The following is a 21499-nucleotide window of genomic DNA, read 5'->3' on the forward strand; positions in this document are numbered from 1 at the left end:
ATTTGCCAAATTATCTTGAGTTAGAACACCTTGGTATGCATTATGCAGAGAAGTAAGATTTTTTTAAAAATTCTAATAAACTGATTAAATACTGAGTTAGAATTACATTTTAAACATTATTAAATGATAAGCTCACTACTGTCTTTCCCCCAGACTTAAATGATAATTTATGGTGAAATTCAGAAATTTAAAGGCAACTAAATATTAGAATAAAATGTGACTTTTTTGGATCAAGTATCTAATAGTATACTCTATATATATATATATAGAAAAAATATGTATTTTTCTGTGTGTTAAGGGAAGTATTAAGGTATCTTAAAAGGCCTAGCTGGGCAATTTTGGGAGTCAAAAGAAGACATTAAGAAGCAGTCGATGGATGGGAAAGCATAACATCTCTGGGAATTCTGGTTTTGAATGCTGTGTGGTAGACCATAGTGGGTAAATTCCAGGGTTTCTTTGGATAAAGTAGGCACCATGGCAGCAGCAGAAAAAACAACCGCGAAGTAATGAAGTATTAAAAATTGACCTGTTTTGTATTAACGTGACAGGGAAATGGACTGGTAAATTCTGTAGATGCTGAGAACCAATAAACCTTATTCTCTCTACTTAGAAAAAAAACTTTAGAAAGCAAACATTAAATAGTATCTATTTTAAACATTTTATTTCTCCATAATTATGGAAGAGTTCTCAAATCAGTTTGGTTTTGCTTTGGGGTAGAAGACTATATTTTAACCTCTGACCTGTGGGCCTATTCATTTTTTCTAATGAGAAACTGATTTTTTTTTAAATGTACCATGTTTTATTGTGTGGCAGCCTTTTATGTGCCTGTAAATTAGGGTTTTTCTTCTCTAAATACTAATACCTTATTTTTAAATGCCCTTTCCTCCCCTTCATGTCCCGAGTGTGTAAATCTGTTCCATCCAGTATGGTAGCCCCTTGCCACATATCACTGTTTAGATTAAAATTAAATAAAATTGAAAACTCAGTTCCTCTTTTGCACTAGCCACATTGTAAGTGCTTTAGCCACATGTGGCTAGTGGTCACTGCAGTGAACAGCACAGATTATAGAATTTTTGTACCATTGTAGAAAGTTCTACCATATAGCACTGATCTAAAGTGTCAGGGCAATTTGAAAATTCTTTAGGCATATTTTCTGTATCTTAGCATATGCTTATGTTCTTTCACTTACGTTTTCATCTTCTGTTATTTTATCTTTCTGTTTTTCAGTTTAAAAGGATGCTTAATCGGGAGCTCACCCATCTCTCTGAAATGAGTCGGTCTGGAAATCAAGTGTCGGAGTATATATCAAACACATTCTTAGGTGAGAATAACAATTTAAGTATTTAAGTGCAGTTTTTAATTTTTTTTTGAGTTGTTTGTTTTGGAAGGTGGATTAGGGCACCAACTAATTTTGGAAATTAAACAAGTGTTATGAATTTCATTTGTTTTCATTCATTATATTAGTAATTTGAGCCTCTAAGCCCCTAAGCTTTTAGAACCTAAAGTGACAAAGTACACTTTTTATCTTTTAGTTTTATTCAGGACTTGAGGGATTTTCTGAATTAAAGTTATATATTGCTAGTTTTTCCAAAGTACTAAAGCGTAAAATGTATTTTTTAGAGAGATCTACACATGCATTCAACAAATTCTTGTTAAGTACCAGCCATTGCTGGGCACTAGGTATTTAATGATAAACTAGAAATGGCCTCCATGCCTGGGAAACTGGTAAGACAGGTAGATAGAATATAGTTGCTAAAGAAAAGCTTGCTGATAACAGTAGTGGAGAGTATGGTATACTGGGGCACTACTTCCACCGCCCATTCCCAGAAAAAAAAAAATGCAATAAGTGAAAGTCAACAACTTGAACATATCCCTTGATTTGACTTTTAAATCAAAATTGCTGAATATCTTACTAGCACATCCACTAAACAGACATTTATTGAACACACACTGTGTGCAAGGATGAGTTAGAGGACCTCACTCCCTTGAAATAGGGGGTGAATGTACTTATACATCTTGGGTCTTTTATTTGAAAAATAACAGCTTTTGTGAAGCTGATATTCACTTATCACATCACTAGAGATTCGCTGTGCTTCCCATAAAACCTTGTTACATCATAACGCCTAGCTCAACTATAGTGTAGAAAATGTGAAATAGCAAAAGCAATCTAAGTCATTCAGAGAAGCGGTTTTTACTCCCACAGTGTGATGCCCTTCAGTTCGCTATCAGGTTTACACCCTGCTCTTATATTTGTGCAGAAAGTTTCTCCCATTTCCAAGCAGCATTGAAACTGGAGTCCTTACTTGACAAGAGCACTTTTGAAGCCACTAAGTAAATAGATGGGAATGGAGTTGACGAACAGTGGAAACACCCAATGTGTTTTGCTTTTTCCAAGTCTCTTATCATGATCAGCATTTCAAAAGAATTTATTAGGACACTCTATCAAAGCCGTAACCACTGAATACGTTTGATGTTAATTATTTCGCAGTGGGATTTATTGGCTTAATTTTGGGGTATCAAATTAAGTCCATATCAGGTTGTAAATATTCAGCTTCTGTAAAAGGAGCTTTGCTGGAAATATTTCCTGGAATATATAATGATAAATTAAAACCTGTCCAGTACATATGGTATGCTTTAAAAAAAAAAAAAAACACACCCCAGGTGGAATCAATGGTAAACGTCGAGTATTTTTTCTGTTTTTAAGACAAGCAGCATGAGGTGGAAATTCCTTCCCCAACTCAGAAGGAAAAAGACAAAAAGAAGAGGCCGATGTCCCAGATCAGCGGGGTCAGGAAGCTGACGCACAGCTCAAGTCTGACCAACGCCAGCATCCCCAGGTTCGGCGTGAAAACCGAACAGGAAGACGTCCTTGCCAAGGTAAGAGCCGCTTCAAGGACCATGATCGGGAATGCACCGCAGTGCCCCTGGATGAATTTTCATTCCCTCTCTTTCAGTAGGTGGACAAGTTCGTGAATATATGGGGTTTGTTTTTTTGTTTGTTTTTTAAGATAGGAATGCGCTTTATAAAGTGTTTTCTGAATTATTTCGGTTTTACTAATACGTGGATTTACACAGATAGTTTGGGATGTGCGTTCTGTCCTTTTTTTGCTTCCACATTTGATTGTTTAACCTTGAAGAATTAGAAATCTATTATATCTTCCAGTTTTAGGAGAACAGTTAAGGTTTTTTGTGAATGGATTTTATCTATTGAAGAAATGCTTTGAAATTTATGTTGAAAATCTGTAAATATGTTGGATCGTCAAAGGCATGAGGTTAAGCAATACTATTCAGTAAAAGTCAGTAATTTTTAAACGAATATGTTCATTGTTTCATGCTCTACCTCTGGTTTCTAATTTTTTCCATCTCTCTTTAACCCAGGAACTAGAAGAAGTGAACAAATGGGGTCTTCATGTGTTTAGAATAGCAGAGCTGTCTGGTAACCGGCCTCTGACTGTTATCATGCACACCATCTTTCAGGTAACGCAGCTAAGTGCTATCCCCTTTCTTTTCATTCTGTGACTTAATGTCCAGCCTGTGAATTGTGCGTGTATCTTATCTTCTTCACTACTCACCCTTTTTTGCGTATTTTGTACTTTTTTTCTTATTTGCCCCTTTACCTCGGCTCTAACAAGAATACAGAAAGGTTGAAGTGTGGGAAAATTAGAAATAAACCAGTGTTGTTAATTTGTTTCCATTTAAGGAAAAGATATGACATGGGAAAATTGAAGTGATTCGTTAAAATAATAGTGTAAAAAATCATCCATATGACCCTGACTCACAGAGAATGGAGTACTGACCATAAAAAATGAATCCGCCCCCTGCTGATTAATCTTGGGTTGTAATTTCTTCACTGTTTTGTGTGCTGCTCTCTTCTCCATGTTGGCTTCTTATTCTAGTTGAGCTCCTTTTGTCCCAGCACAGGGTTGGGATTTAAATGAGGAGTTGAGGCCATTGATACCCCAGGACTGGAACAGTAGATTCCAGCCCTAGAAAAGATGTTGCATTTTAATTGGTGTGATCTAGTGGCTGAGTCAGTGGCACTAGACTGAGGCTGACTTCATGATCTTGGGACACAGACACTTTTGTAACTGGCAGCTCATTCCTCACACCATACATCTTGGGTCAAGCACTGTTGGGCTTCAGGAGGGCAACTCAACTCTGGTTTTATTCCTGAGATCCCTGGATCATCCCAAAGATTTCCATTTTCCTCACTAGACATCAGAGTGCTATTTCTATTTCTGGGGGTGGTTTTTTTTTTGGTTAACACACTCTATGGAAAATCTTTTTATATAAGGACAAAATGTTAAGAGGCTTTCTTTTCCCACAGGAACGGGATTTATTAAAAACATTCAAAATTCCAGTAGACACTTTAATTACTTACCTTATGACCCTGGAAGACCATTACCATGCGGACGTGGCCTACCACAACAATATTCATGCTGCAGATGTGGTCCAGTCGACGCATGTGCTGTTATCTACACCTGCTTTGGAGGTAAATCTGGTTATAAAACTTTGAGAAACTAGCTTACCACTCATAAAGGCCTCTTAAACTTTTATACTAAAGGGTATGCAGTGCAGAAAATAATTGGCTTCATTGGAAGTATATTGAGTTATAAAGGGAAAGATGTGGTGGTAAATAAATAGGCCTTGATGATTTTGCCTGTGAAAGTTGATGAGCGATTTAGGAATTTATCTGTTTATGACACTGCTTCCTTGAAGTGATCTAATGGACAGTCCTTAAAGCACATCTGTCTGGCTTATTTCATTTTAGTTTGTTTGTTTTTCTGGAATTTAGTCTGATGGCTTTTGCATTTATAGTTCAAAGGATTATTATTTTAAAATATAAGAATGCATTGATATTTTTCATAGAGTTGATTAGAAGGAAACCCTTTAATTTTACCAAATCCTAAGAAGTTGTTTCATTAAATGTTTATTTAAGCAATTTTATTTCCTTAGTCATTTGGGGGAAGTTTCTTATTTGCTAATATATTTTATAGTTCAGATTGTTTTCATTATAAAACTATGTCAATACCTCATCATTTGAGTGAGTGGTTCCCAGCTGGGAGTGATTCCTGTCCTTTCCTTCTCCTCCCACCCTCCAGGGGCATTTGGCAATAAGTGGAGACATTTTTGGCTGTCATGACTGGGGGGTGGTACGTGCTACTGACATCTCATGGGTAAAGGCCAGGGATTCTGCTAAAAATCCTTCAGAACACAGACTACTTTTCATAACAAAGATCATCTGGCTCAAAATGTGAATTCTGCTGAAGTTGAAAAACCCTGGTTTGAAAGAAAGAAAAGAATTGTTCATTATTTTCTTTAAAAAATAATCTCAGATACTCCTTTTGTAATAATTAAAAATACATAATCAATGGGAGAGTTTTGATCATAAGTTGTAATAATATTAGGTAAAATATTTTTTTCCAAGATTACACTTACAAAGTTCATGAGTAACTCATTATCGGAAGGAATACTCTTCCTGATATACTTGGATAATATATTTTGAAATTTCATTTAGTTTTCCATCAATTTCTAGGCAGTAAGTTCCCATTTGTTTAAACCTTAATTTGTGTTATTACAGAACAGTGATGTTATCTATATTGTCTGATTTTCCAGGCTGTGTTTACAGATTTGGAGATTCTTGCAGCAATTTTTGCCAGTGCAATACATGACGTAGATCATCCTGGTGTGTCAAATCAGTTTCTGATCAATACAAGTGAGTCAAGTTCATTTATTTTTGCAGAAGGTAGTATTTCTTTGTACACTTTAGAGTGAGGATCTTTATATACTTGGGGGTGTTCCCAGGACCATAAAGTTCTTTTGAGATGTGTAAGTCAGCATTTTAACAAGAGTGTGTCTTAATGTAATTTACTTCTGAAGATGATTATTGTATCCCATGAGGCACAAGCTGTTTGAACAACATTCATTGCAGTACTTCTACAGAAATAATGTGTTGTCATGTTAGTGCACAAAGGTAATCCAAGTAAAAGCTGGCAGTTATATTGCCCCTGTGTTTTATATTAAAGAAAAAAACTTATCAGCATTAATGTTAACCCGTCCTCACTTTTCAGAGGCTGGAACTGCTCCTTTCCTCTCCACCATGCCCAGCCCTGCTCGTTCCTATGTGAATCTCCTAATAAGGGCAGCAGGAACTTCTCTTTTTAGTATTTTTTAACCATTAAATTTTTTTCTCACTGGTGGGTGACATTTCATCAAATAAGAAGTCATCGCTGAATTTGGAAATATAAGGCGTGGCGGAGACTGTTCAATATGGGGCATCTCTGACACACCGCTGCACATAAAGCCTCTGGAGGGAATATTTAGGTAGTGCTGGAGCTAGGCCTTTGCAAGGAGGTTTTAGCTTTACAGAAATTCTATTCCTTTGTTACTTAAGTTAATTGGTAAATGATTTAAATGCCCTACTGGGGATCAAGCCCACAATGCGGACTTGTGCCCTGATTGGGAATCAAACTGTGGTCTCCTGGATCCTAGGTCAATGCTCAACCATTGAGCCACGCCAGCTGGGCAATATACAAAAAAATAAATGCAAAGCTGTTAAAAAGAAAAAAATTTCCTTATTTGTTAAGAGCATTACTTTTTTTTGCCATGAGTTTGTGGATAACAGCCTTCTCATGCCCTATAGCAATCTAGCTCTAGTAGTCTCCTGCATTCAACTTCCATTTCCTGTCCTTTGCTGCAGCCAGATTTAAAAGGTTTTAAATGTAGCATGGCTTTGAGAGATTTAACTCAGATCTTTAGAATATTTAGATCTGTTTTTGTATCTTTGAATGGCCTCTGACTACCCTATAAGTGTGCACTTTAGTGACTCACTCATATATAGGAAGATTGGGAAAGTCATGGATTTCCCAAAATATGTGGCTAGCCAAGTACATTTTAGAAGTTTGGTGTATTAACTTATTTATCCAAGATTACATTATCCAAGGATAACATTTCATATTCCAGCTACCTTCTAAGACCCTATGATAGAGTGCCTTCAGGAACCATCAAAGCATAACTAAATATTAACACATAAATAGTCATACACATTAGATGCATCTTCATGAATTTGCATTGTTATCAGTGGTTAGGATCGACTGTACTTTCTGAGAACAGGGAGGTCATATAGTGCAGTGTACCCTGATACTTTTCCTTAGCCTGTTCTCATTTATTATTTTGATTGCTATGCACAGAAATTGGAGAGGCAGTAGAGGCCCACCCATATAATAAGGAATCGTTTCATGGCCTTTCTGACCAGTTTGGACTCATGTTAAACGTCAGGAGTTAACTGCTTTCCTAGACAGGCTTGGTGAGGGCTCCTAGACAACCCTCTCTGGGAAAGGCCAGCCTTACCTTGAGTAGAATGCAGGTTCTTTGTTTCAACATTCATACCACAGCCTCTTTAGTAAAGTAACAGCTCCTCATCTTTTTTTTTTTTTTTTAGTATATTTTATTGATTTCAGAGAAAGGAAGGGAGAGATAGAAACATCAATGATGAGAGTCACCGATCGGCTGCCTCCTTCACACCCTCTGCTGGGGATTGAGCCAGCAACTTGAGCATGTGCCCTGACTGGGAATCGAACCTCGATCTCCTGGACCCTAGGTCGATGCTCAACCGCTGAGCCATGCCAGCCGGGCAGCTCCTCGTCTTTTACTCTGCAGGCTCAATTGCCTGAATTTCTTTCCTCTTTCTTCACAGGGCATATGGATTTTTATAAGCCTGAGTCATTTCTTCTGTTAATGCCATTATCTACATGCTTATTTGCTCCCTTAGAAGAACTGTAATAGATTAATTAGGCAATATCCCTCCACTCAGAAAACGTTACACCTTATTTTCAGTATAGGTTCTTCAATATGGTTCTACTATAGAAACAATAATATCATGTGCTAAGATCCTTTATTAGTTTAAAATTTTTGATTTCTATAAGTTTATCTATAGATAAATATTCATAGTTAGATGCTTTTATAGGCTGTTTAAAAGTCAGGTTGACCAGATACTGACCTTTAAAACATGAACACTATTGCTTTATCCAAATAAAGACAATAATGCCATACATATGCACTGCCTGGTACTCTGGACATCTCTGTAGTTGGGAGCAAAAAATTTCAGTGCGTAAATTCCTATTTCTATAGTACTAATGCAATCATAGCTTTCACAGTAGAACCTCACTTCTCCTCCCTAGCTCATTTAAAATATTCATTGAGTAGTATTGGATATTTTTTTCTTAGAAAAGAATATATATTTCCACATATATTTTATGTACATTAGTCAGTACAAAAATCAAACACATGCACTTTTAGTCTTTACAAGGACATAAGTGGAAACAGATTAAAGCATCAGTTTTTTTAATGACTATTTTATAGATCTGGGTCTGTGAGATGTTTACAGGAACTAGTAAAGAAGCAGGACCTCTCACTGCCTAAAATACACAGGTCCAGGGCAGTGTGAGAGAGCAGCAGAATCTTTACTGTGCAGTTATGTAGGCAGCCTGACCTCCACCTCTGCGTGAAGCCAGAGTGCACAGGTAGAAAGCGCAATACACGTGTGTAGTGACTGCCACGGTACTTGGAAAAGGAAATGGAAAAATGCATAAAGCCTCTACTTTCAAAGCTATACTGTGGATGAAAATAAGAGCAGCATGAACAAATCTATTATTTTTTGTGTTCCAAACTATTCTTGTACCCTCTCTGAGTACAAACAATCTTAAGTCACATGATCCTTACATTATATACATTGTTGGGCAGGCGATGCACAGTTATCAGGAATGTAACACCTTATGCTTTGGACATGTTGCAAATATTAAGAATAATGTCATATTCTCCTGAATTTATGGAGCGACTCATGGCAGATCTGGAGGGGAGGTTGAAATTCATCTGTTCCAGTTCTTCTTTCATTTTAAAAAAGAGAAAGCTGATGCCTGCAGGGTGAAATGACTTGCCACATGGTAGCCGCATTAGAATTCACTCCCAAGATCCAGTGCTCTTTCCACTGTTACATTAACTAGTACATTCTCTCCTTGGTGTTGTCATGTATTGGTAAGGCCAGCAGAGATGTTTAGGGAAAATTGAATCCTAAACCAAACGCATCTCAGAATATGAAGAGTAAGATAAACTAAGAATGAATGGCTTTGCTAATCTTATCTCTTGTCTTTCTTTTTTAAGATTCTGAACTTGCCTTGATGTACAATGATTCTTCTGTCTTGGAGAATCATCATTTGGCCGTGGGCTTTAAGCTGCTTCAAGAAGAAAACTGTGACATTTTCCAGAACTTGACCAAAAAGCAAAGACAATCATTAAGGAAAATGGTCATTGACATTGTAAGTAACTGATAAAAGCAAGGAGAACTGTGATGCAGACTGTTTTAAAAGATAAGAAGAAGAATGAGTGTTAGATGAAAGGAACTATATATTCCAAAACCTGTTGTTGCCCTTTATGTTTGAGAAGCCGCCCCTGCTGCTGGCAGTGACGTTCTGCAATAGGTTTTCTACTTCTAGCAGTCTGAAGTTGAGAATGATGGGTAGCTCTATTGGTTAGAGTGTCATTGCAATACACCAAGGTTGTGGGTTCAATCCCCTGTCAGTGCACATACAAGAATCAACCAGTGAATGCATAAATAAATGGTGCAACAAATAAGTCCCTCTCTCTCCCTTTCTGTCTCTCTAAAATCAATCAAATAAAAATTTATTAAAAAGAATAATGACAGCATACCATCATTACTCCAGTTTTATTTTCGGAACTCTTCTGATCTGGTGACGGGCAGAGAAAGATGACTGACCAGAGCAGAGGGTGCTAGCCATAGCTCGAATTTTTTCCATTCAAAAAGTGGGGGGTAGAGGGGAATCTCCATCAGAGTGCCATTGAGAACACATCCGTGACTTTAATATTTTCTCTATGCATATTATTCACGGTGATTATGAGACACAGAAAAATCTCTGGTTATCAAAAATGTATTCTATTAAGCTTTGTATATACAAAGAAAAGAACTATCTGTCTTAGATAAGCAGAAAATTGCCCAGAATAGTCTGTTTCTGAAGTACTCTGAGCAATCTTAAATCAGTTCATTATCACTCAATAACCACTTTCTAGTCCAAGGGATGGAAAAAATATGTGATGATGTCCTAACCATGGATATACCTTTTTCTCTCTTTTTCATCATAAAAGTGGTTATCACTGCCTAATGTTTCTGTATGTTGCACACGTGTATCTGGGCTTCCAGAAAAATTGACAACAAAGGGGAAAGGACTCTGCCCCTAGAAGTAGTAAAGAATTTCCATACTCTGCTGTTAAATGACATGGTGGTTTCCCATTTCTTCCCACATTCTGCATAATATTTTTATTTGCAAATTCTTTGGACTTTTTTACTTAATAAAATACTCTTTGCCATTAAGGTACTTGCAACAGACATGTCAAAACACATGAACTTACTGGCTGATTTGAAAACTATGGTTGAAACTAAGAAAGTGACCAGCTCTGGAGTTCTTCTTCTTGATAATTATTCTGACAGGATTCAGGTAAAGCACGACTTGAATTTTCACGTGTGTCTGTGTGTCTAGCTTTGAAAAGATTTACATCTCCTTTCTCCCAAATTGTGCTTTTAGTAATTATAAGCAGGATTTTTATCCAAATTCTTAATCTTGAGAATTAACCAGATCGGTCTTGTCATTTGCATATGCATTTTTTAAAAAAACCCGCAAAACTCTTAACATCCCACAAAAACAGCCACTTAAGCAGCTCTGAATTTAATCAGCCATGTGCATAAATAGTTCCTCTTGATATTTAGATTCGGTAGAGGTGGCATAATTTGAGACTATTAATATAAGTGTGAACCACACACAAGACACATCATGGTTGAGCTGTTTGAAATGAATCTTACACTACGTGTATTTTTAAGTGTTGCAGTCATTTAATGTGAATTTCTAGTAAAAAAGGAGCAGGTGCTGAGTAGAGGAAGCATTTGTCTCTTTTAGGTCCTCCAGAATATGGTGCATTGTGCAGACCTGAGCAACCCAACAAAGCCTCTGCAGCTGTACCGCCAGTGGACCGACCGCATAATGGAGGAGTTCTTCCGCCAAGGAGACCGAGAGAGGGAGCGGGGCATGGAGATAAGTCCCATGTGTGACAAGCACAATGCATCTGTGGAAAAATCACAGGTGATGCCTTAAGCAGAAAGCTTTCAGAGACAACAGAACAACAACTTGAACATTTGATTCCATTGTATGCACATCACACAGTATTTTAGTGATTTTTTTACAAGTCCTTTATTTTTACAAGCTCAGTTGCACATTAGTGTTTATAAGCCAAAAAACTTGTTTTATTCTTATGATTTATATTCATATAGTCATTTATATGTTCTTGCGGCATTATATTCATTAATGTCTATATTCACAGTCTTTTCATAGGTATAGAAACAATTTATCTGAATTTATAAGTAAATTCAGTTAGATGAATTCATATGGATACATGGCATTATTTTAATTATCTCGATTCATTTATAAATTGCCTATTCTAAAATGAAATCCAGGCCTCAGGCCAAGCCCTAGCATATAAACAGCTTTAGAATTTTTATGTTGTAAAAAGTTCTAGAAACTAATCACCAGATAGTAACAACACGTTTATATGGCTTGCTGCCTAAAATAGTGACTCTTTTACCAAAGTAAAGTTAGTAGTCTTCTGTTCTGTGTTGTATTTGCAGGCCCTGTTATATTTTATATATTTTTATTTAAATTCTATATTGTATATATAAGTTGATATAAATTAGATGTGTTTGTGGGATCTCCCTGTTCTATTATTTCTTTGTCCCAAGCGCTGTACTCACACTGGGTTTCTTTCTAACTAGGTGGGCTTCATAGACTATATCGTTCATCCTCTCTGGGAGACGTGGGCAGACCTTGTACATCCTGATGCCCAGGACATTTTGGACACTTTGGAGGACAATCGTGAATGGTACCAGAGCACAATTCCTCAGAGCCCCTCCCCGGCACCTGATGACCAGGAGGAGGGCCGGCAGGGTCAGACCGAGAAGTTCCAGTTTGAACTCACTTTAGAGGAGGATGGCGAGTCAGACACTGAAAAGGACAGTGGAAGTCAAGTGGAAGAAGACACTAGCTGCAGTGACTCCAAGACTCTCTGTACTCAAGACTCGGAGTCGACCGAAATTCCCCTTGATGAGCAGGTCGAGGAAGATGCAGTAGGGGAAGAAGAAAGCCAGCCCGAAGCCTGTGTGATAGATGATCATTCTCCTGACACGTAACAGTGCAGAAGACTTCACGCCTTTTTTTTTTTTTTTTTTAAAGTAGAAAAGTTGTTTCCAAAGTGCATGTCACATGCCACAACCATGGTCACACCTCACTGTCATCTGCCAGGACGTTTGTTGAATAAAACTGACCTTGACTACTCAGTCTGGCGCTCAGGAATATTGTAACCAGTTTTTTCACCTCTGTGTCATCAGAGCAAGGGGGACATCTTCATGAACAGCATTTTAACAAGATTTCAGCTTGGTAGAGCTGACAAAGCAGAGAAAACCAATTCCAAAATGTTTCCAAGAGACTGTGGCTCATCAGGCAGCCCAAAAGTTGATATGACTTGAGGTTTCTTTTCTTTTTATTGGTTTGCAATATTTTCAGCAGAAAGAAGGCATTACCCAGACAGCGTGAACTAATGAATGAAGCAGCACATGGGTCAGGAACAGGACACGGCGTGAATCTGTTACCAGGAGGAAGATGAGCCACAGAAATTGCATAATTTTCTAATTTCAAGTCTTCCTGATACATGACTGAATAGTGTGGTTCAGTGAGCTGCACTGACCTCTACATTTTGTATGATATGTAAAACAGATTTTTTGTAGAGCTTACTTTTATTATTAAATGTATTGAGGTATTATATTTAAAAAACTATGTTCAGAACTTCATCTGCCACTGGTTATTTTTTTCTAAGGAGTAACTTGCAAGTTTTCAGTACAAATCTGTGCTACACTGGATAAATCTAATTTACGAATTTTACTTGCACCTTATATAGTTCATAGCAATTAACTGATTTGTAGTGATTCCTTGTTTTATATACCAATGACTTCCATATTTTAAAACAAAAACAAATTTTATGTTGCAGGAAACACTTTTTGTAGGTCTTCGTTTACTTTGCTTTTTGCTTCACCTTTTCAGATAAGCAGAGTTGCTTTCCACTGTTTTCCTTCATGGTGTGCAAAGTGAGTATTTGTCCAGTAATACTTTGGTGTGCGTTCTTTCTAATGTGTCTTAAGCCTCATGGACACTCGATCATCAGTTGGTGTTGTCTGAAGCAAGTGAAAGATATATAAATACCCAGTAGCTAAAGTGGTCAGTCTTTTTTAGATATTTTTGCTACTTAGTGTCTTCTGATAACGTTTTGCTTATGTCAGTAGATCCTCATTTCACACGTGCATGTCTTTGTAATAACCCACATATGCTGTGCTCATTTTTTTTGTTTCCACAGTCACTTATAGTAAGAAAAACTTTTACCCCCTGTGCTGCTCTGTTATTGTGTGTTTGAACCTCTGTCCACCTTCACTAGATAGGGTCTTATTGAATATATCATTGCCATTTTGATTGATGAAACAGGTAGTCAGGTTAGAGTTAGCATTCATTTCTACTGTGAGGTCATGTAGAATGACTAGGTTTTACTCTTGATTTACAGAGAAAAGTTAACGGCTAGTTAGGCAGTTTTAACAATATTAGCAGAATATATTAACAAACACCAGTACAACTAATGTGTATTTGTTTCTATGATTTTACCATGGGATTAAGAACTATATAAGGAATAATCTTAAGAAGTGATTTTAAGTGTAGCAACTACCCTTCCTTAATGGACAGGCACGTAACATGAAGGAATTGCTTTATCAGTTATCACTGGTTCATAAATATGTCTTATAGAGGAGAGCTTCTCTAAACATCCTGAGGGAAAGAAGTTGATGATGCCACTAGCACCAGAGGTTTGCTAATGTAACACCCTCCTAAAATACTGGGTTGGGTAAGGCGATTATGCTGAAATTAAAAATTAAGAGATCATTCTTGGCTGAATTTAGCACCAGGAAATCTATTACAACTCTAGAGATTGATTCCCAGTATTTACCATCAGTTGGCATCTTGAGGCATTTATTTACTTAGGACTTTCTTCCCATTTCAGCTCTTAACAAAGTGTTCACCTTCTCTGTAAAGGGTTTGGAACCCAAAGAATCATTTTTCACATTGATATCCAAGAATTGACATAGAACTAAAGGGGGTATCTGACTAAATGGAAAATAAATAAAACAGTTAAGAAAAGGTGTAACCCTGAAAAACATTTATACTTGGGATGTCACAGGGAGCCTTCTGGGGATTAGTAACTAAGTCACCAGCCAGAAAAATGACCCAGGCTGAAGATGGCTGTTTTAATCCCCTGAGATCCGCTGATGGAAAACTTACGTAGTTCTGATCTTTTACACAGAGAACAGGAATCAGTTAATTAATGATCAGATTTCCACCCTCCTTTCCCTGTACAGATCAGGCAGTAATCTTTCAAATAAAGTCCTGTATTTGTCCAAATGGTTTCACAAGAACTCTTGGAAACTTGTTTCTGTTTTAATTTCATGTATCCCTGATGAAGGTGTAGAAGAAAAGGCAAAAAATCTAGGGTTTATTCCTTTTTCCAAAATAGTCCCATTCCCTCCTCTCCCTAATACTTGGTATTTCCCCCACAGAGTGCCTAGAATCTTAATAATGAAAAAAAAAATTTTTAAGCAGCAATATGTCACAAACAAATCCAGACCTGAAAGGGTTTGTAACTGCACTAAAAAAGAGAGGCTTTTTTTTTTTTTTTCCAGTTTGTCGGTTTTTAATGGTCACATGTTGTGAAGATACCCACTGATTGACAATCAAATTGTAGAAAATGCGTAATATCCAAGAGACAGGGACTAATGCACTGTACGACCTGCTTATCGCCTCCCTCCCTCCTTTCTCTCCTTCTCTCTTGCCCAAGTGTGCTTCAGAATCATACACCGCTTTAAAGATAACATCCTTTCACAAGTGGCTTTACATTTCCTAAAATACCATAGGAAAATGCAATATCTGGGTACTGTATGGGGAAAAGATGTCCAAGTTTGTATAAAACCAGTACATTTCAGCTTGCAAGTTACTAAACATAATAATGCTGTTTTAATTTTACTTTCTTTTTACATCACTTAAAATTCACAAGAAAATAATGTAGATAGAACCAATTGCAGATAAGGAGAAAAAAAAACTTGAATGAAATGGATTTCACAGAAAGCTTTATGATAATTTTTGAATGCATTATTTATTTTTTTTGTGCCATGCATTTTTTTCTCACCAAATGACCTTACCTGTAATACAGTCTTGTTTGTCTGTTTACAACCATGTATTTATTGTAATGTACATACTGTAATGTTAATTGTAAATTATCGGTTCTTATTAAAACATCATCCCATGATGGGATGGTGTTGATATATTTGGAAACTCTTGGTGAGAGAATGAATGGTGTGTATACATACTCCTTGTACATTTTCTTTTTTCCTGTAATATAGTCTTGTCACCTTAGAGCTTGTTTATGGAAAATTCAAGAAAAACTATAAAATACATAAAGATATATAAATTTAAAAAACATAGCTGCAGGTCTTTGGTCCCAGGGCTGTGCCTTAACTTTAACCAATATTTTCTTCTGTTTTGCTGCATTTGAAAGTAAGGTTATGGTGAGGCTAGGGCTGGGCATTTTACATCTGAGCTTTGAATCAATTGGTTTTCTGGCAATAGCTGGATTTTACAAAACCATAAACACCCTCTGGAAGATTCTGGGACCCTTTTGAGATACAAGCTTAAGGACTTCTTTCCACGAAGCATCATTGCCTATATGATGATGGTTTTCCCCATCTGTTGATTAGGAGCTACTTGAGTTAGTTACATTTGTTTTCTACTTTCAGACACTACTGGGAAAATATATTCTTGTGCAGTGATTATAAAAAGTATCTTTGGCTTCTAGAGCACATAGGCAAATGAACTTGATTTGAAACTAGAGCCAAAGGTCTCACACATGCTGGTTAGTCATCTATTCATTCTCTTCCTGTCATATTAAGAGAATATATAATAAAAAAAGGTCATTTTTTTAACCCTGGAAATTTTCTTCAACTAAAATCAACCAAATTTTTTTATATGTAAGTATGTATGATATACATTTTTTATACCAGTTGACATAGCATAAAGGATTTACCATTCTCTAGAATTTGTTTCTGCAAAACTTATATTGCTTTCGAATTTTAAATGTAACCTTTCACAAATAGCTCCCAAAAGCTATGAAAACTTCACAGTGGATGCTGTGGAAACCTCCTACTGCTGCCCAGCCCTCAGAAAACATGACTTAGTGAAAGGAGAGATTCTTTTTTTTAGGAAAAATGAGCCTCCTATTTGTTGTTTTGTTTTATTTTTTTGACACAAACTGTAGATTTTAGCAGCCCTGGCCCAAAGGAATTTGATTACTTTTGTTTTAAACAGTACAAAGGGGACACTATAATTACAAAAACACATCCTTATTGGTTTTAGTTGTTTTTTATTTTATTTCCTTAGATACTGTTTTCAGAGTGGTAAATTGTGTGTGAGCATTACAAATGATGATTCTTTTAGTGGTTTCTTAGCCTCTCTTACAGCCCATGGGGATAGTACTGTACATCAATACCTTCATATGAAATTTTTATATGCAATGAAAATAAAAGCATGGGTTGATTCTGCCTATTTATGACTCAATCTTTTACAAATAAAAGATGATTTATGTAAAAGTGTAGCTCAGAACAGGTTTCAAAGAGTAGTGAAGATTGTTACAGTGGAAGATAGTGACATCATGAGCTAGTATTGATATTCATAATCAAATGAAACAAAATTACTCAGATTAATCTTTCTATTAAAAATAATTGCCAAAGTTATTTAAATGCCCTACAAGATAAAGCACAGTATTTTGTAAGCAGGCTTGGGAAGGGGACTTCTCTGTGTAATTGGATCCTCTGGTACACTGAAAGTCACTCAGACATCCAGCATGCATTTGTTGGGTAGCTACCCTGAAAACTGCAAGGTTCTACCGACTCAGCTGCGAGGAAGGCGCACAGCTGCTTCCCTGAACTTAGTCTGAGGGGACCGAGGCATTCAACGACTTCACCCACAGGCCGCCCACTGTGCTCAGCAGCTCGGTGGTGCTGCTCAGGGGAACCTGAACTTGCTCCCCTCCGGAGGCCAGAGGCTTCCCTAAGGAACTGAGTTGGGGCTGAGCTGTGCAGAACAGGGAGAGGAAACCAAGCAAAAGGGGGCGTTAAGAGGAAGAGGAGGGGACCCAGGAAAGGGAACTTCACCTGCTGAGGCCCTGAGTACCGGTGAAAGCGAGACCTCTGGAGAAACGGAAGGAAAGCACCCCCGCCCCGCCACTCCCGCCTTCCGCTGCTTTATTTCCCGCGTGGTGCTTATCACAAGTAGGCACACACACCTGTTCGTTTAGTGTCTGCTCACTGGCGTAGGCCTCACACCTGAAACTATGCCTGGCACACAGTAGGTGCTTAATATTTGTCAAGTAAAGCCACCAAATCCATACTGGATATAATGCAATCTGATAAGACATTCCAGGGTCTTAATCAGCAAAAGTTTGCTACGCAGATAATCCCCGAACCTTAACTACTAGAATAAGTATACATTAGTCCCCCCCTTATTTGAGATTTTGCTTTCTGCAGTTTCAGGTACCTGCGGTCAACTGCAGTGTGAAAGGGTTAGATGGAAAATCCCAGAAATGAGCAATTCCTGAGCTTTACATCGCGCACCGCTCTGAGGAGCGTGTTGAAATCTCGCGAGTCCTGCTCAGCCCCGCCCCCCGGACGTGAATCGCGTCTCCGCTACGGCCCCTCCCCGCCTTAGTCGTCGAGCGGCCGTCTGAGGTGTCGCGCTGCTTGTGGTCAAGGACCCTCCCCCCCTCATTTGACTTAATAGCGGCCCCAGAGCGCATGAGCAGCAACACTGGCGATTCGGATATGCCAAGGAGAAGCCGGAAAGTGCTTCCATTAAGTGAAAAGGTGAAAGTTCTTAACCTAATAAGGAAAGAAAAAAGTCATGTGCTGAGGTTGCGGAGAGCTACGGCAAGAACAAATCTGTGAAGCTGTGATGAAGGAAAAAGAAATTGGTGCTGGTTTTGCCGTCGCACCTCAAACTGCACAAGTTATGACCACAGTGTAAGTCGCTTAGTTTAACGCCTGATAACCAGCTGTTTCAAGCCAGAACTCTCCCAGCAGCTGGCTACTTTGGTCAGCAAGGTGTTTAAAGTTACTTAAATTAATATAAGTGCAGACACGAGTTATCTCGTGACCGGTCAGCAAGGTCCGGACACGGAAACGTGACCAGTCAGCAAAGTGTAAGATGGAAAAGGCGCTAAATTTGTGGGTGGAAGACAGGAATGGAAAATGTGTTTCTGTTGACGGCACATGTTACGCCAAAAAGCAGTTGCTGTTCCTGGGAGAGAAAGGGTGGACAACCAGTGGGTCAGGATTTGGAAAGAGAGGAGCCACTTGAAACTTCACCTTCCTCTCTCACCAGGCACTGCAGAGACCCAGGAGCGCTGACTCTGGTAAGAATTCTCACCCTTTCTCGGCTTCTGTCAGTTTTCCTGGGATCCCATGTGCAAGTTCCAGAATGAGTGGGGTTTAACGTAGAGAGTGTAGCCCCCGCTATCTATCGGAACGTGGCAAGGCTTTCCATTCATTTTAATTTCCCCTTGGCAGTTTAAGGACATAATTATAACAGTTGACTGGAGAATCCCTGGGAGTCCCATCAGCACTGGGAGGGACCCTCCTTCCATGGTAGATTTGGGGGCGTTTGAGTTGCTGTGAAAGGAGTTAACAAAATCTTTGAGTACAATCTTTTTTCCAGCGTCCTGATCGAGTGCAATAGACACACGGATTTCTGAGCCAGTGTTTTTATGTTGGACGCATAGAAGGGTACAAAGGGGAAGGGCCAGGTGCTTTAGTTTCTGACTCTGAATCTGTTGCAGCTGCCAGATAACTCAGTGGTCTTATCGTCTTGTGGTCTCTTCAGAGTGGAAAGGCAGTTCAGAAGAGGATTAGTGAGTACTCAGGTCAAGGAAGATTGAGAGGATTAGTGGGAGTCAAGTCAGTCTTACAGTCTTTTAGTTACCTCTTGTGTCATTAATTTCTCATTAGTCTTTTGCAATGAGTCTTGCAATGAAGCTATTTTGGAATTTTGAAGCTTTTTGGAGGTTTCTGCATTCCAGTTAAAATAGGTATCCCATTTTTTGTATGTGTAATTGAAACATTCCCCATAATGGTCACTGTAAGTCTAGATTGTCTTAGAATTTTTGTCATTTCTGTAGATAGCTACAGCTTCCAGGACTACGGGCGTACTGGGATGTGGTGCACTCAATTCTTTGAAACTTGAGGATTCCAATAATGTTAGCTAAGTTTTGGGCCTCTTGAAGTGAAATTAATGCCGGGGGGGGGGGGCGGTGCTGCTGGGCTGGGAATTTTGTGTTTTATAGTGTACTTCATCGCCAAAAACTGTTAAAAAATTAAGACAATTCAGGTGATACAAACAAACTATTTAACATCTCATGAAGTGGACAATCTCCTTTTGATCTGTCAAATGGGGCAGAAAGCAAGAGCTTCTATAGGATAAAGAATAAAGAAGAGATAAATAGAAATTATTAGATAGGCCAAGGCCACACAGTCAACCTTGTTCGGGTGAGAAGGCCCAGAGTTGTCTTGGTGTTTGGGGATTGGCTGACTGAATATACTGCGTTTCTGGTCAAGCAGAACATTTACAGGGACATATAAGCTATATAAGTTCAGTTTGATGACATGGCACCCTAGGCAGGAGTGGCTCCATACTGGGCCCAGAAATTTATTTCCACAGTATTTTTACATACCCCTCTAATGGCTTTTTTCCCCCTCCTAACATGCTGTAATTTTTTTTTTTTTTTTACTTTGTGTCTCTCTCACTAGGTTGTGCGATTTCTTTTTAAGGCAATGTACTCCTTTTGGCCCGGCTAGTAAAGATTTAAGTCAGGATATTAATATTTGGCTATTCTTTTCCCTCTAACACCAGCACTTCTCAAAATGTGTTCCTTTGAACTGACATCAAAATCAACTAGGATCTTGTTAGAAATGCAAATTATCAAGCCGCTGCTTAGGTCTTTGGAATAAGCATCTCTAGGGGCAGGCCCCAGAATCTGTTTTAACAAGATCTCTCATTACTTTTATGTGCCATAAAGTTTGAGAAAACACCATTCAAGACCTCATAGAGTGTGTTTTTTTCTCTTTCAATTTTGCAAAGAAGCAAAAGTAATCATCTCAACCCCCTTTCTAACTCATTACATTTACTCAAAGGGATGTGTGTTTACTACAGGAGTTGCAACAGGTGACCTGGTGAGGGTTAAAGGCAATTGGAAGAACAGCAGGATCACACGTTTGGCCAATTTTCACCAAGTGGGAAAGGAATGATGCAGCCAGCTATTGGCTTACTTCAGCAGCAGAGGAAACCTAGGATTGGCTGTTACCATCATGGCATTCATTGGCATCATAAGGGTTCTGAACCCAATTTTAATGTGGCGAGATAGTTTCCCACACCAGCTGGGTGTCCTACAATTCAACTTAATTCTGATAGTGTCAGATTCCACCTAGAGATAACATCAAATTCCATGAGTTAAGAGCTCAGTCCTACAAAGACTGCCTCCCCAACACTTCAGATGCCAGTGGCAAGTCCATATTGTCACCTGGGCTTCTGATTTACTGCCCATAGATTGGAGGTTCTAACAACACCCCCTCCTTGGGCTAGAACAATTCACAGAACTCAGAGAAACATTTTACTTAAATATTATTGGTCTATTATAATAGGATATAACTCAGGACCAGCCAGATGGAAGAGATGCATAGGGCAAGTTATGGGAAAAGGAGAGAAGCTTCCATGCCCTCCCTACACACACTGTTCTCCCCAAATTACATGCATTCATCAAACAGGAATCTTTTTGAACCCCATCCTTTTTGGGTTTTAATGAAGGCTTCATTACAGAGGTATGATTGATTGAATCACTGGTTATTGATGACCAGTTCAACCTCCAGCTCATCCCCTCCCTGGAGGTCAAGGGAGTGGGGATGGAAAGTTCCCGCCCTGTAATCACAGGGCTGGTTCCCTGGCAACCAGCCCCCATCCTTTGGTGCTTTCCATTCACCTGTTACCATAACAAGACACCTTCATGGCTGTTGTCACTTAGGACATTCCAAAGGTGTTAGGAGCTCTGTATCAGAAACGGAAGAAGACCAAATATATATTTCTTGTTATAAATCACAGTATCACACATCACAGGTTGGCATGGGCTAAAGGGTGTAAAGATTAAATGTCATTCAAAGGAGAGAAGAGACTAACAAAGTCACATCTGTATTTTGCCTGAAAGACCTTTAGTGTAATTGGCAGGGACTGAGTGCCTTCACAGTCAACTGCCTCAT

At 38.4% G+C, this 21499-nt stretch overlaps 1 protein-coding gene across 4 annotated transcripts in view; it reads left to right on the top strand.

Moving 5' to 3' along the window:
- The window catches only part of PDE4D (phosphodiesterase 4D), a 1110805-nt gene extending 1094067 nt beyond the window's left edge, over positions 1-16738 (top strand). For all 4 annotated transcript variants that reach the window (XM_081131077.1, XM_081131078.1, XM_081131080.1 and 1 more), the window contains 9 exons: positions 1228-1321; positions 2705-2877; positions 3379-3477; positions 4328-4492; positions 5617-5716; positions 9160-9314; positions 10386-10508; positions 10965-11147; positions 11834-16738. In XM_081131077.1, the coding sequence (XP_080987203.1) occupies positions 1228-1321; positions 2705-2877; positions 3379-3477; positions 4328-4492; positions 5617-5716; positions 9160-9314; positions 10386-10508; positions 10965-11147; positions 11834-12247 (1506 nt within the window). In that variant the 3' untranslated portion in view covers positions 12248-16738. The remainder of the gene's footprint in view (positions 1-1227; positions 1322-2704; positions 2878-3378; positions 3478-4327; positions 4493-5616; positions 5717-9159; positions 9315-10385; positions 10509-10964; positions 11148-11833) is intronic.
- Positions 16739-21499: the final 4761 nt, after the last annotated feature.

This window comes from Miniopterus schreibersii, assembly GCF_964146895.1.
Source record: "Miniopterus schreibersii genome assembly, chromosome: 3".
Lineage (NCBI taxonomy): Eukaryota > Metazoa > Chordata > Mammalia > Chiroptera > Miniopteridae > Miniopterus > Miniopterus schreibersii.